The sequence below is a fragment of the Calliopsis andreniformis genome, chromosome 9, assembly GCF_051401765.1.
Source record: "Calliopsis andreniformis isolate RMS-2024a chromosome 9, iyCalAndr_principal, whole genome shotgun sequence".
Lineage (NCBI taxonomy): Eukaryota > Metazoa > Arthropoda > Insecta > Hymenoptera > Andrenidae > Calliopsis > Calliopsis andreniformis.
Genome location: NC_135070.1, coordinates 18,557,615 through 18,572,470, shown reverse-complemented (window position 1 = coordinate 18,572,470; position 14,856 = coordinate 18,557,615). Strand labels below are relative to the sequence as shown.

At 35.0% G+C, this 14,856-nt stretch overlaps 5 protein-coding genes across 8 annotated transcripts; 4 read left to right on the top strand and 1 right to left on the bottom strand.

Annotated features, from left to right (window-relative positions):
• Positions 1-252: 252 nt before the first annotated feature.
• Positions 253-6,127, bottom strand: Smc5 (structural maintenance of chromosomes 5). Of its 2 annotated transcripts, XM_076384167.1 has the most exons (14): positions 5,740-6,101; positions 5,284-5,611; positions 4,876-5,214; positions 4,664-4,792; positions 4,396-4,603; positions 4,186-4,317; positions 3,590-4,114; positions 3,379-3,508; positions 3,062-3,308; positions 2,594-3,001; positions 2,288-2,515; positions 2,031-2,210; positions 1,868-1,963; positions 1,526-1,795 (listed from the first exon to the last, which is right to left on the bottom strand). In XM_076384167.1, the coding sequence occupies exons 1-14, from the start codon at positions 5,796-5,798 to the stop codon at positions 1,649-1,651; spliced, it is 3,156 nt and encodes a 1,051-aa protein (XP_076240282.1). In that variant the 5' UTR covers positions 5,799-6,101; the 3' UTR covers positions 1,526-1,648. The 2 variants fall into 2 exon arrangements, with proteins under 2 accessions (XP_076240283.1, XP_076240282.1); XM_076384168.1 differs by lacking the exons at positions 1,526-1,795; positions 1,868-1,963 and adding an exon at positions 253-488 and having other exon boundaries at positions 5,740-6,127.
• Positions 1,200-7,136, top strand: LOC143182874 (small lysine-rich protein 1). Of its 3 annotated transcripts, XR_013002530.1 has the most exons (3): positions 1,200-1,530; positions 6,032-6,168; positions 7,067-7,136. XR_013002530.1 is itself a non-coding variant. In XM_076384176.1 (2 exons), the coding sequence occupies exon 1, from the start codon at positions 1,238-1,240 to the stop codon at positions 1,493-1,495; it is 258 nt and encodes an 85-aa protein (XP_076240291.1). In that variant the 5' UTR covers positions 1,200-1,237; the 3' UTR covers positions 1,496-1,530; positions 5,971-6,248. The 3 variants fall into 3 exon arrangements, 2 of the variants coding, with proteins under 2 accessions (XP_076240291.1, XP_076240290.1); XM_076384176.1 differs by lacking the exon at positions 7,067-7,136 and having other exon boundaries at positions 5,971-6,248; XM_076384175.1 differs by lacking the exon at positions 7,067-7,136 and having other exon boundaries at positions 6,032-6,246.
• Positions 7,137-7,270: 134 nt separating this feature from the next.
• On the top strand, positions 7,271-8,911 carry LOC143183460 (uncharacterized). The gene is made up of 3 exons (XM_076384990.1): positions 7,271-8,293; positions 8,369-8,455; positions 8,630-8,911. The coding sequence occupies exons 1-3, from the start codon at positions 7,271-7,273 to the stop codon at positions 8,693-8,695; spliced, it is 1,176 nt and encodes a 391-aa protein (XP_076241105.1). The 3' UTR covers positions 8,696-8,911.
• A 262-nt stretch (positions 8,912-9,173) lies between these two features.
• LOC143183459 (uncharacterized) lies at positions 9,174-10,714 on the top strand. The gene is made up of 2 exons (XM_076384989.1): positions 9,174-10,190; positions 10,261-10,714. The coding sequence occupies exons 1-2, from the start codon at positions 9,174-9,176 to the stop codon at positions 10,354-10,356; spliced, it is 1,113 nt and encodes a 370-aa protein (XP_076241104.1). The 3' UTR covers positions 10,357-10,714.
• An 879-nt stretch (positions 10,715-11,593) lies between these two features.
• On the top strand, positions 11,594-13,036 carry LOC143183515 (uncharacterized). Its single transcript, XM_076385063.1, has 3 exons — positions 11,594-12,337; positions 12,468-12,554; positions 12,637-13,036. Exons 1-3 carry the CDS (start codon positions 11,609-11,611, stop codon positions 12,721-12,723), a joined length of 903 nt encoding a protein of 300 aa, XP_076241178.1. The 5' UTR covers positions 11,594-11,608; the 3' UTR covers positions 12,724-13,036.
• Positions 13,037-14,856: the final 1,820 nt, after the last annotated feature.

Here is a 14,856-nt window from a genome sequence, read left to right as displayed (position 1 = left end):
TTCACAGGGTTCTAAAAAGTGTTCTTAGCGGTAGAATCTAGACTTCGCTTTCGATTTTCTTGCAATGACTATGTAATGCGTACCGAGTATGTATTTGATATTTAGTTCTACTCGCCTTTTTTTCTTCTTCCCTCTATCTCTAGATATGCCAATCAAAGTGACCTGTTTGATTCTCGGCTTTGTATATTTACTGTCTCACCCAAGGGTTTCTTAAGGTAGGGTATTACTAGACCACTGAACACAGTAAAAAAGAAAATGGGATAGGGAATGACTTAATAACTCAATTGCTTCCTCGACTGCAGTTTCTTTCCCTTTTATATCCAGCCAGCGTTGTTACAGCGTAAGAAACAAGTGCGTAGTTTAAAGAGAACAATGTTCGAGATATCGAGACGTAATAATGTATGCACATACGTTTCCAGGCGAGACATCGAATGCTTTCGAGGTTGTTTCATGAAAGATATCACGAAATATGTCCCCGTGTCATTGACCTGCAATTGCAGATTAAAGCAGTGGCTGAGAACACCGTTAAGGTCAAGGCCGTTCGATCTAGCTCGAGAATCGATAACTGTTCGACCTACTGGAAGCGCGCTCCTTCCTACAAATCGATATAGGTGATTCAAAAAATCGATTATCGACACAGTTTTCAGTGTGGCGTCGCGCGCGAAGGTCGTTATGCTTTTTTCTCGTACATTTTTTAATTCTGTGCGCTGAATATTTGTTTCATAATAACGTAAAAACATTGTTGCTTTTTTATCTGTGCGCGTCTAAACAATTGTGAAGCTGTGTTTCTGTTGTGGACTTGCGCTTTCGGGGATATCAGTGTTTGAAGTTGATCATCTCGATTGATGACGTACTTAAGTTTAAAGTAATTGCATTATGGCTTAGTAATGGAGGTTCGCTGAGAAACTGGGACTTCGAACTTTAATTTAATTTTGATAAGTGTACCGCGTTAGAACAATAGAAACAAGTGCATCGAATATAGCACTTTACGTCGTGGGTAAAATAAATTATCGATATAACTCGAAACGTAACAACCCTTATTGAAATAACGGGATACATAGCAACCATTTCAAACATAAGCGCGATGCCATGGGAAAACTTCTCAATCTGATTCATTGTGAAGTAACCGTAAATACTTCTAGATTTTCTACTCGTTTAATTTATATAAGTTAACGCGATTCACTTTCCTCTGTAAATCAATTCGTGGTGAAGTTCGTGTAATTAGTGGAAGAAAAAGATGCGAGGAAAAGGAAAAAAGAAAGCAGCTAAAAGTAATGGGAAAAATGGGAAAAATAATAAAAACGGTAGTAAAAGTAAGGGGACGAAGAGGTCAAGGAAAAGTGGAGGAAGAACAAAATTCACTATGGATATTTTCAATGAAGAGGTCATGGAAAATGCTTACTATACTTGTCACAATATCATGGATGTATTGAAGTGTAGAGGATTTCCTTGGCCAGAGGCTCAGAAGAAGAAAAAGAAGAAGGGCAGGAAATAAAAACTCAGAATACCCACACATATTATAAAATCAAGGTAATATCAAAATATCTTTTTATATTACTAATACTGCTTCAAACATCTTAAAAAAATATATGTTTGCATGGCCATATAACTTTGCTGTATACACTTCTATGTTAGTAGTTTTCATTGCTTAATCGTTTATGTTCTCTTTCTCTATTGTTTTTACAACGTGTGAGCAATATTCTTTTGTATCAAAATCCTTATGGTTAATCATGAATGGTCCATTGAATACACAATGCACTGTTACTGTTTCTGAGTATTGTAGACCAGGTAGCAACTAAATAATAATATAATTAATAATTATTATATGAAAATACTTGAAAAAAAAACAGGTCATGTATATACTAACTTTTGGTGTGAGTAAGAAGTATTGAGAACTGTCTGGCCTTGCAGTCATTTGCACAAGTAAATTGAATACTCTTCTTTCGTTCAATACATCCATTCCCTAGAAAAAAAAAAAAAATTAAATCGTTTGGAAGGAAAGCTCATAATACATGTATGAGTAGTAGTACCTGATTAATTTCATCTACGCATCGAAAAGGTACTCTGGATAGTTCCTGAAGAGCAATCATGTAAATTGCAGTGGTTAGTGCTCTTTCTCCACCACTTTGATGATGTCTTGTTAATTCCTGTAACTGGTCAGTATCTCTGAATTTCACTCTGATCTTCAGTCCATATTGAGCAAAGTCCATCTATGAATAAATGTTAATCTGTTAGTAATTCCTCAAATAGTGAATGTACAGTTTAGCTCTATTTTATGATAACTTACAGAATTTTCTCCATGCTCTAATGCAACTTCACCTGCGCAACCCATTGCGGAAAAATATGTACTAAAATTTGAATTTATTTGTTCAACAATTTTCGATAAAGGTTGTAACCATTTTGTTCGTAAAGTTTCCATATTTCGTGCCGTGGTTTCTAATTCTTGTGTTTTTTTCTCGATAAATTCCTTCAGATTATGGATTTCCTTTTCTATTTCTTCGTATTCGAGAAGTACCTGAAAAACAACATATGATTACCAAATTAATTATTTATCAAATCACATATTTCGTCCAAGTATCTTTAAAGCACTAACATTTTCATTGTCTCCGCTATTTCCCATACAAAAGACTTTTGCTTGTGCAATATTCAATTCGTTATTAATTTCATCAATAGTGGGTGGTAGTTTATTGAAAGTTTTATTTATAGGCTCAAAGGCCTTATCAGAAGGGCTGATACCATCAGTAACTCTGAGGGCTTCTTGGTACAGTCCCTGTACTTCATTTTTCCTAAGTGACATTTCCATATTAAGTTTTTTTACAATTTCTTCTGCTACTTTAAGTTCGTCTCTTAGATCTTGAGAATTACTAGTTTTTATTCTTAGAGATCGATTTTGCAATTTTAATGCTAATTCGACTTGTTGATTTGTTGTAATAAACTTGAAGCATTCCTCCATTTCAGCATTATATGTTTTATAAATGTTCAGTTGCTTATTTAAAAGTACCTAAAAAATTAATTCCATTTTTCAGTAATTAGTATAGTTAAATAAGATGAAACTTAATACCTTAATGTCATTAGTAGTAGCTTCTTTTATTTTATCAATACTGGTTCGTTCATTTTCTAAATCTAAAATTTTCTTTTCGTACATAGATATTCTTGACTTCAGAGCTTGTATTTGTTGAAGATCTTGATGATATTTATTTCTATCAGCTCTGTATTTATCTATCTCTTTATTCTCTTCACATATCTGTTCTTCTATTTCTTTTATATTATTAAAAGTATTACCCTTCTTTTCTCGTAATATTTTTAATCTGGAAACACATTTTAATTATGATTTACTCACAACTACAACAATACTGTCTTATTTTGCTATCTACAAACCTTTCTTCAATTTTCATTAGTTTCGACTTATCTAAAACAATAGATAACAATTTTGTACTCGATACTGGTTGCATACTGATAGATTTCTCTCCTGTATATTTAGATCTATTCACCGCATAAATATTATTTTCTGCAAAGAACGATAGAAATAGATATTAGTACATTTACAAATTTGTAAAATACTGTAATTTCATTTGCTAATCTTACTTACGACTAAAATAGCAACGTATGTTATGAGGTATTTTATCAATACTTTCATCAACAAGATTAGTTCCTACAGGTATATTATTTAGATTATACATAGACACCAGATACTTCATGATGGTAGTTGGTGCTTCGATAAGCGATACTAAATAATGAGTAAAACCAAATTGTCTGATATGTTCTAAAGGAATGTATGGTGACATTGAGACATGTTTTGTAGGATCCGAATGTACAGCATTGACTTGCAATTTTTGCTCATCTCTCAAATATTGCAACAATAAATTCATGTCTTGTTTAGTTTCACAAACGAACGCCACTAAATCACGGAACGGAATAATATTTTCTAAATATTTTGCATATGAAGCGTCTTTCACATTTATATTAAGTAATATTGGTTCATGTACTGTTCCAGCGAATTTATCACGATTTCCTCTTAACCATTGTACTGCTTTATATGCATCGTTACTTCTTTCCTTCAAGAGTTGTAATCGTTTAGCTTCTATATTAAGAAACTGTAATTCTGCTTCTTGAGCTAGAAATTTTATACCAATAGACAATTAATAAGCAATATTAAACATTATACAAAAACAACAATTAGCTTACCTTTAATTTCGAGAGTGATTTGCTCTCCTTCCCGTTTTAATGCTGAGTTTTTATTTGTTAATGTACTAATAACACTTCTTTGCTTGTCTATCTTAGTCAGTATTTCTTGCCGTTGCTTCGTTAGAGTTTCCTCTATAAAAGAAAAAAACTTTTAAAAGTTTTCTGAAGTCTAAAGATGATAAAATCATTAAATTAACATATATGTCTAACCAGACCCAGTATCCCTCAATATTAGAGCTAGATCGTTGTCAAATTTGCTTTTCTGTTGTCGCGCGACAGCGATATCATTGTCTCGAGCTTCTTCTGTTTGGATCCTCTGCTTACATGTGTTCTCACATTCTCTGATATTATTTTCACAATCCAAAATATCGTCCAACATTCTTTTAAGTTTTGTAGTTTTAAGTCTGATTTTATTACTCTAAAATTAGACAGTATTCAGAATAGTCATTATTTCCTAATCCAAAATGTATAGACTTACATGATCTGTTGTAGAATTCTGGAGTACTTTAATTTGTGATTTTAACTTTTCTATTGCTTCATTAATAGGTTTTATTTCTACTTCTATGGAAGCTGCTTTTGTCACTGCATCTTCTTTTTTCTTTTTTAACTGTAATTATATGTGATGCTAGAAAACTTAGTCATGAAAGTAATATATATTTCTCAAACTTATCGTAGACTTTACACTTTTACCTTAAGTAACTCTTTTCTTTTTTGATCATATAGTATCCATGCTTTTTTCTGTTTCAAGGCGACAATTTTTTTTTTGATCAATTTCCTTTCTTTTATTCCACTAACAGTTTCTTTTAAGCCTGTATATACTTGAATTCTTGACTCTAGTGTTTTCTTTTTGTTAATTATCTGTTTTTCTAACTCTTCATAGTCAGATCTGTATTGTATTAGCTGTTTGTGATGTTCAAGGATTATAGGATCACCTACAGATCTTTCTGTATTTTCCAGTAGCTCTTGTGCATTCATTTTTGAAAAGTCTTGTACTTTGTCCTGAGGTAAAAACTGGCAAAGATTGTCCACCTAAACAAGTAAAACAGATTATAAGAAACTGCAAACAATAAATTGATACGTATAATGAAGTCTAAGTACCTGAATATCTAGGCTAGTTGTTAGATTTTGTATTTCTTTGATATTTGAAGCATTTCCATTGAGAAACCAGGACGATTTCCCTTGCATATTGAATATTCTAGTAATAACAGTATCTTTATTTACACCATTTTTAAGGTGTATTTCAATTTTTGCCTCATTACAACCTGCTTTTATGTAATCTGCAACATGAACTGCACGTCCAATAGTACTAGGTTTACCTCCAAGTCCAAGAACAATAGCACAAACAATTGTTGATTTGCCAGTCCCATTCGGTCCTATAATTACATTTAAATTCCTTCCAGGCTTTACAACAACTTTATTGTACGTCCTGTAATGGCATGAACAAATATTTAACTATTCAACTAACTATTATAAATACATATGTATATTCAGTATTATACCTTAATATAGACTTATAATACATGAAGCATAAACATGTTTAAAGTTAGTACTTACACAAAATTTTCTAAATAAATATGGGTAATTATTCCTTTATCTATAATATGGCTTCTCATTGTGACTTTTTACAATAACTTAAAATACAATATAGAAATTCTATGAAACAGAATGATACATTTGTCTATTAAGTAATCATGCTAGAATATGGTATTAAAATATCCCATAAATATATACGACTGCTACATTTGAAAAGTAATAGCTTCACCAGCTTAGTTATTTGTGCTTCAGATTACACGCGCGTATTCCAGCTTATTCGACGATCCATAACCTATACAAACAATCATTACAGGAAGTTTCTGTATGTGTTGTTATGATAAACAGTTGTGATTATTTCAACCGCGCCATCTTTGAGAATAAACCATGAGTGCCACCTAAGCGAAGTCAATCACGTTAAGGTTTTCTGACAACTACATCCATGGGGTGATCGTAAGTTTACAGTCAGCTGATTTCGAGTATATGAAAGTCGATTAGCAAAAAGAAAGTTTAAAACTTTTTGAACAAAAATAAAGATTTCTTACATAATTGTACTTACGTATAGATATGTGTATGGTAATTTTAAGAACAATATTTAAATCGTAAGAATAAATGTTGAGAATTTAAAAATAAATTATTCTACCTACCAAGATCTTTACTCTACTAAATGTAACTTTTTTGCTATATACTTTCCCAAGAGAATGATGAAACACTATTGCGACGTCCAGACAGCAACAAACTGTGCGATTTCATTAGAAAATAAAAATTTTCAATGACAAACTACGATATCATAGCGAAAAAAACTCCATATCTAGTAGTAACAGTAAGCACAGGAAGTTGATAAAATGGCCTACGCATGGGTGTCCACTGACGTCAAACGCAATGATCTTAATTGAGAAAACAACGATTGAGCGTGTGGTTTGGAACACGAATTTTTCGCAATCAGCAAATATTATCATAACCTAATTCGTCGTCGTTATTTGTTTATCAACGATGAACGAATCATTATCGAAGAGATATGTAAACACAGCTACATCCGGAAATAACTAAATGGCGATTGAAGAATGATTTCAGATCTCAGATCATTATAAACACAATTTCAGATTTCAAAGCTTAAGATCATTTCTAACAAACTCTTTGCGGTATACGGTGATGTAAACACACGATAAGAATAGAAAGGATCGATAGAATAGTTTACTTCGAATTACTTTATCGATTGACTCTAATCGAGATAATATCGCCATTATTGCGTTCGTCGTAATTTTTTAACATTAAATTTATTGCACTTAACGACATACCTTCTAACAGAGAAATGTACTCTCACTCTCATCAGTCCATATTTTTCTTTCAGACAGTCGAACTAAACTTGTGTGAAAACAATTATAGTCCACGGTGACGTTCAATCGCTAAACAGATTAGTTCCTTCTTCGTTTTCCACACAACTTGTCGCAGTTTAACATTTCCCTGATTCAGGACAGTGCAGAAACCATACCTTGCGCGTGAATTTAAGTTCGCGACGTGTTTTAAAATTTACTATAAATCATAAACTTTTTAAATGTCTCAACAGACAGCCAATATAAAAAATGTTAAGAAACATAAAACATGGAATCCTTTTCGCATCACAAGTTACGATTCTCTAATGCAGCCCTACGTCTTCATGCTTTCCATTTGCGGATTTTTTCCTTACAAGGTCGTGTCATCGAGATATGTGTTCTCAATACGGTGTTTCATCTGGTCCACGATTGTATTAATTGCTTACATGTGCTTTTTGCCCATCGTTTGTTACGAGATCATATATATTACTAAAGGATTCAAAGATGTCTCTAGGTTGATGCACTACTATGTCATCATAATTTTCGGTAATTTGAGCATTTTCGCGGGCTATATTATGAGTCGATCGAAAATTCGAATGTACCAGAGGATGATAGACGCGAGTCGAACAGTATCTCTTCAAACTTTTCGTGAAATATCTAAATGGATATTTATGAAGGACATTTTGGGATTCCTTCCGCTAGCCCTTTCTGTAAAATATACTTTCATAGAGCAATCTGTATTCAGCTACTTCTGTTTGTACACATTCGCTATCGTTCTGACATTTCACATATTTTACGTGAACAACCTAATCGTATTGAAAACGTGTTTGGGTCAGATAAACGACTCTGTTGTAAGGTTGAGAATACTTTTGATCAGTGATCAACCCCATCTTCTTAGAAGGGTGTACCACACACAGATGAATCCGATGTTGCTGAAAGAATTGAAGGCTTTGAGGAGACAACACTTGGAGATCAGCAGGATTATTGGATTCTGTAACGATACGTTCAGCTATGAAATCATTTTCACAGTGATACTAACGGGACTCGATATCACGTTCAATTTCTACTATTTTTTGATATTCGACACTGTTGAAGGGAGGATAACAAACTTTTTTTCTCCCTCTATTATGTTCATGATATACCACAGCATAAAGCTGATTATGATAGTAGGGGCTTGTGAGATGGTTAAAGATGAAGTGAAAAAAATAGGCTCTAATCTGCACCGTGTTTTGACGATCACATTCGACGAAGAGATGATAGCGGAGGTAACGTAACATGATTAACAGGAAGTACATCGTCAATTTTTATAGATGTATTTCATCTGACTTTCGAATTCATAGTTGGAGTTGTTCTCCGGGCAAGTGCTTCAACATGATAATACATTTATGGCAATGGGTCTCCCGATAGATGCAACCGTCTTGGTAAAGGTAAATCGATGTTATGAATTGTTAAGCGAAATTTGAAATAGGTTTAATAATCATATTTGAAGTACATGCTATTTATAATTTATAATTCTGTAATTCTGTAATTTATATATCTGTGTGAAATACCTCTTTTCTCTAATCTTAATTATCAGTACATACTAGAAACTATTTTTTTAGATAGGCGGTACTGTTTTCACGTACGTCCTACTGTTGGTGCAGTTCCTGCTAGTGAAACCTTGTTAAAGAAAATTTCAAACACAATAATTATAGAATTGTCTAATCAATGAGAAATGTAACCTTTCCGAATTAATGTGAGTTTTGTATCTGCTTCCATAAAGTTAAGTATATGTTACACCTATAACGCGTAAAAAATACACGCTGTCCTACGACAAGATCATTAATTTACATATTTTTTATTCATGTCCATTCTACATTGTCGATATGCGTCTTTCTTGTTCTGGAACTCATCATTATTGTTACGCAATTATACTGTACTGCTAATTAAATGTTATTGTTTCAAGTGCTGCATTTTCTAAATAACTATCATTTAGAAGAAATTGCGAGGAACTTATTAACAAGGCGACCAAGTCATTTTGCGTTCCATAGAATTCCACAGTTTCAAACTTGACATTCGCCGCTGTGTTAGAAGAAAATTTTTAACGAGAACGTGATCTCCAGTCACTTTTTCTTCGTAGAACACGCGAATCATAATCTAATAAAAATGTATAAACGAACAATAGCAATGCCAAAGGAGAGCAAAAAGCATCGCATATGGGAATCGTTGTGCGTAAGAGATTTCAAATCATTTATGCGCCCCTATGTCTTCATCACCTCAATCGTCGGATTTTTCCCTTGCAAAATCGAGTCGTCGAAATATGTATTCTCAAAAGAATATTTCGTCTGGGCCACGTTTATAATTGTTATTTATATACGGCATGTGATTCTCTTCTTTTACCAAGTCAACACGATGAAGAGTGACACTACAGTCACTACGTGGCATGAGTTTACGATCCTGATATTTGGTTGTACAACGATCTTTATTATTTATGCAGACTGTCGATCAAGAGTACGAGGGTTTATAAAAGTATTCAGTGTCTCTGGCATGCTATCTCCGCAGGTTTATCAAAAAATGTCTAAATGGATTTACACAAAAGATATACTATTTCTAATACCACTGTTAGTTTTCGTACCAATCACTATCACGATTAACAAAATATTTTATTACATTTCCTGGTACACATTTTACATCAGTCTTACGACGAACAACATGTTCTCTTGCAATTTGTGGGTGCTAAAACTATGTTCTGAGAAAATAAACGAATCTCTGGAAGAATTGAGGGTAATGTTACTTACCGATCAGCCTCATTTACTCAGACGAGTATATCATGCGCAAAGAAATCCTGTGTTGATAAAAAAACTAAGGGCTTTAAAAAGCCAGCAAATGAAGATCAATGAAGCTTTTCAAGCATTGTATGATGGTTTCGGCTTGCAATTCATATGCTTCTTACTATTGATAGTGCTCGATATTACATTCAACGTATATATTTGTATATCATCAATACTCTATGGTCATTCAATACGCATGTGGTTTATGTCATTTTGGTTTTCCGTTTGCTATCTTCTGTACCTGACTTTTACAGTCTGTATCTGTGAATCAGTTACGAATTTTACGTCCGATTCTGCTACCATCATTCATCGAATACTTGTAAACACTTATGACGAAGAATTCATAACAGAGGTAATAGAAAATGATGAGAAAGGGCAATATCTGAAGATTGAATCACTTTTTCCTTTTCTTGGATTTGCAGTTGGAATTATATTCTATACAACTCTATCAACTGAATAACAAGTTCGTAGTGATGGGAATTGAGATAAGTGCACCTCTTTTAACAAAGGTAAATTGATTTCATAATAGCTTAATAAGTCAGATTGCGATTTTACATTGTGAATCTTTTCAGATATTAGGCACTATAACAACATACGTGTTGATACTGATACAAGCTTTGCTTGAATGACATATTTTAAGAATTCATGACAGTGATAAATTATTCAATAGTTGAGTAACAGATCTACCTGCATTCACCCATTTTCAGCTACAGTTACACACGAATCTACTGACTTGCCGAACGCAAGCCATGATTGCCGAGTGTCAGACGTCTTTTTTATCACACCATTTTTCTCTTATCATGCGAAAGCACTCTCAATGTTTTCTGCACCAAACACTTTACATATTAGTGAATGCAAAATGAATGCAGAGTATTTTACTGCTCTAAAATATTTATAAAGGCTCATTATTATTTCCTTGTTACTACTAAACTCTAGAAACAATTAAATAAAAAAAAAGTAAAATGAATATGAATGAAACACAATTGAATTCATAAGTATTACTCAAAAATGTAAAAATATTCCTTGCCATCATAATAAAACAATTGTAATTTTTTTACTAAAGCTAAGTAAGCACATTACATTAAATTTATTGTTGTCATTTCTTTCGAACCCTATAGAACTACCCGATAAACTTTCTACGCGTCTTACATTATCAAATTACATTACCTTCCATAAGTTCATAGATCATAGTGTCCATCAAATTATACGAGCGTTGGAATATCATTACATCAAGTGCTTCAATTAGAAAACAACAACCATCCATCCAAGAAAACCCTGAGCAGCTTATCAGTATTAATGCTCTTGAATTACGTTCCATTGTAGCATATTCATTAACTAAATTGTAAGTCTTGGCCAGGCGAGGTCAGTTCGATTTTCTGTGAAGGCGCAGTTGCCTCATACACGAGTGGATTTTGTGCGCCGTGGAGTAGAACAAATCATCGAGCAATGTCGAGAAAACTGTCGAGGATCGAGAATTTAAAAGAGGGCAAATCATGGATACCATTACGTGCCAGGAATATCAACTCCCTCCTGTATCCGAATTTCTTAGTCACTCTAGTGTTTGGATATTTTCCTTACAAGAGCAGACCACCGACATACGTATTTTCGAAGCAGCGTTTCATTTACTCGTTGCTCATAATCCTTCTTTACATAGCTATACTATTGTACATCGTATATGATTTAAATTCCTTCGAATTAGCTATGAGTCACATTACTACAGCAATTCACGTGAACCTGTTCTTCTTTTTGGATGGAAGCATCGTCGTGATAATGTTCGTTCTATATCGAAAAAGGTTGAACCTGCTTCAAGACCTAGTCGATTCGTCCCAAGTATTGTCACCAGAAGATTTCAACCGTATGTCAAAATTCATTCACACGAAAGATATTCTCAGCACACTGTTTCTCTTTATTCACCTACCGAATATTTTTATAAACAGTGTGAAAAACTACCTGCGGCATTTACTTTCATTTTACATACTAATAGTGAGCCTTTCAATGGACATGTTTTATGTGAACTGCGTGTGCATTCTAAAAGCTTGCTTCCGAAAAATCAACGAAAATTTGCAAAAATTGACTACATCAATAACCAAAGACGACTCTCAGATGGAAATACTAGAAACGGAGAAGGAACAATTCCAACAAAAGCTTTTCTTGCTGATGCAACTGAAACATTTAGAGAAGAAGCACTTGCAGATCAGTGATAGCGTTCGATTGTTGAACAAAACGTTCTTCATACGTATCATCGTTGTGACAATGTCGACTTTTGCTGTCGTTACCTTCAACATATACTTCTACATATTGTGGATAGTCGCTGGGATAAACGATGAAAATGAAGGAAACTTCTGGTTTAAGCCATATCTACCTTCAGCAATCTACCACTTGTGCAAGTTCGCCATGATGACTTGGGCTTGTGAAAGTGCCACGAATCAGTCGCATAAGATTAGTACCACAATTCACGATGTTCTCAGTACTGTATCTGATGTGTCGATTAAACGCGAGGTACTGATTTTTTATATTAATCGTGTGATAGTTACATAAATCATTGAAAGAAATTAAGCTGGTACTAATAATTTAGGTTTGACTATCGGCCAGTGAGTCCATGTTTCTGACTCTGTTTTTTCTATTATAGTTGAGACTGTTTTCTATGCAACTGATGCATCAGGACAACAAGTTCACGGCAAAGGCAATCACAATGAATGGGTCACTTTTTACGCAGGTAAGAATTCACGCAATCTGTTCGAGGGATATTGAATATCACGAAGAACTTATTGTAACTATAGCGATGCGTATTCTTTCAGGTAGTAGGAGGCATTGTGATGTACATTCTGATCTTATTCCAATTCCTGTTGAACTCCGTTGCCTGCCTTCTTAAGTCACGCTCGTAGACCACGCTACATAGCTTCTATCGATTTTTGGCAGCCTTAAGATAGGCAACACAGTGTGTCCATGCGCAGGTATCTGCGATAGCTTAGGCGTGTGTAGGTACACGTGTGTACCTAATTGCGTTACTCCAAGCACATTGTATGTAGGTGTTAATAAACAGAGATGTACCACAGTGTTAGCTTAAATTAACACTACGATCCATTTTTAACGCTTTAAATTGTCAAGTGTTTACTATTTTAGTTTTTTTGGCTACAGCATTACCAGCCAGTGAATTCAATTTATATTTATCTGGATACAGATTCTGTACATGTTAGATGTGCCAGTGACTTTTAAAATAGTTGAAACAAAAAATTAAAAAAATTGAAGTAATACAGAGTAATACATTATATTTCAAATTTTCAAACTTTCAGATTCTAGAGATTTAAGGAACAGACAGTCCTCGAATAATATAATTTAGCTACTTATTCGCCAAGTAGTCGATAAAATCTTTTTGTTACATATTAATGTCTCAGAGATACTAGATGGAATGTTCAGCGATAACGCATTCGATTTAACTGCTTTATCTTGATCTTGAATCGATTTTGACATCGTCTTAACTACAATATCCTCGGTTTTCTCTTAGAATGGGGATCATAGCCGTCACTCAAAAATGCGACGCAATTTTCAAAGACAACACTCGTTATCGCTGCAACAGAGTTAGCAACAGCCGAGGTGCTATGAATAAAGGACACGTGAACCGTAGAAAAGGCAGTCGCTTCCAGGTTCCTGAATCAGCTTCCACTGAAAATAGTTTATTATTGTTCGTGCACGTGTTATTTTTCAATCGTACATCGACACTAGTGCTGTCGCTCACCACCAAGTACATATCTTGTTTTCGCGGCCAAGGTTCACATATTCTCGGCAAAGACGAATGAAACATCAATCAGAAATGTTATTCGCTAGGGGCGCGGTGATCTTTGGGGGGAAATGGCATTTTGACTTGGTATGCGACGCGTGTACAGAGGGTGGAGTCGATTCCACTCTCTTCAAGGTTAATGTCGCGACCAGAGATAATGGTAGAGTTACTTTCAATTAAATACTATCGCGCGTCAGCAATATAAATTCTATGAAATATGCGAGTGATTCGTGACTACAATTCTTTCTGCTTTCTGATAAGTTCTTCTTGTCAATAATATCAATTTGCCATGGAAGATTTAGTAGAAATTCCAAACCCCAAGATTAAACTCTTTTGCAAAATTAATGACAAATGAGTCATATTCTCAAAGATTTCAGAATAAAATAATTCGCTAACAACTGGAGTCTTAAAATATCTTGAAATTTCGCATACTCCAAAACCAAAATAAATCAATAAACAAAAGAAACCCGATTTGCCGTCTCCCACTAACGATCATTTCATACTCTGCTCGCGATCGATCGATCATCAGCCTTCAATCAACCGATGTCGTAATCACCGAACGGCGAATAAAGGAGGCATTAAAATGCTAGATGACAGTTGAAGGGGGTCGACCCCCCTCCCGCGAAGTTGAACTCCTGTTAACCTAATCACCGTTTTCATGCGTCGGAGCTCTGCTGTTTTGTCTAATTCTGGCGGTAAACAGGCAGCCGATCTGTCGTGTAGGCGATCACGCGACTGCGCGAGTCATCGCGCGGGCCGAGGCGCCGTTAGTTATGACTGATACGCAGTTCAGTGTTGCGCCAACAGCCGCGCGGTGAGCGTGTTGGGGTTACTGTTCCCTCGACGTTACCGAACGGAGCAGTGTTGTTTTCGTCGTCCCACGACACAGTCACGACGGAACGCTCCGAACGCGCCGCGGTCACGTGTTGAGTCTCTCAGGCAACGTTTTCGACTGTGCTGCAAAACGTGATAGGAGGCGGCTACTTACCGCAGACTGGACGTTTCTCACGCTTTCCCGTTTTTAAGTCAGAAGACGATCGAACGCGGACGCGACACAGGGACAAACCAAGTGACAAGCAAGTGTCGCCTAACGGCTGACCTAGAAAAAAGTGGCGATCGAGTCGAGGCATTGGGGCGATTAGATAAACAGGCTTGGGAATCCTGGAAATCGGTGGCACGTGAAGTTCTGTGGAAGAGCAAGCACGCAAAGGAATCTGAAGTTCCATTGATAGTTCGCTGG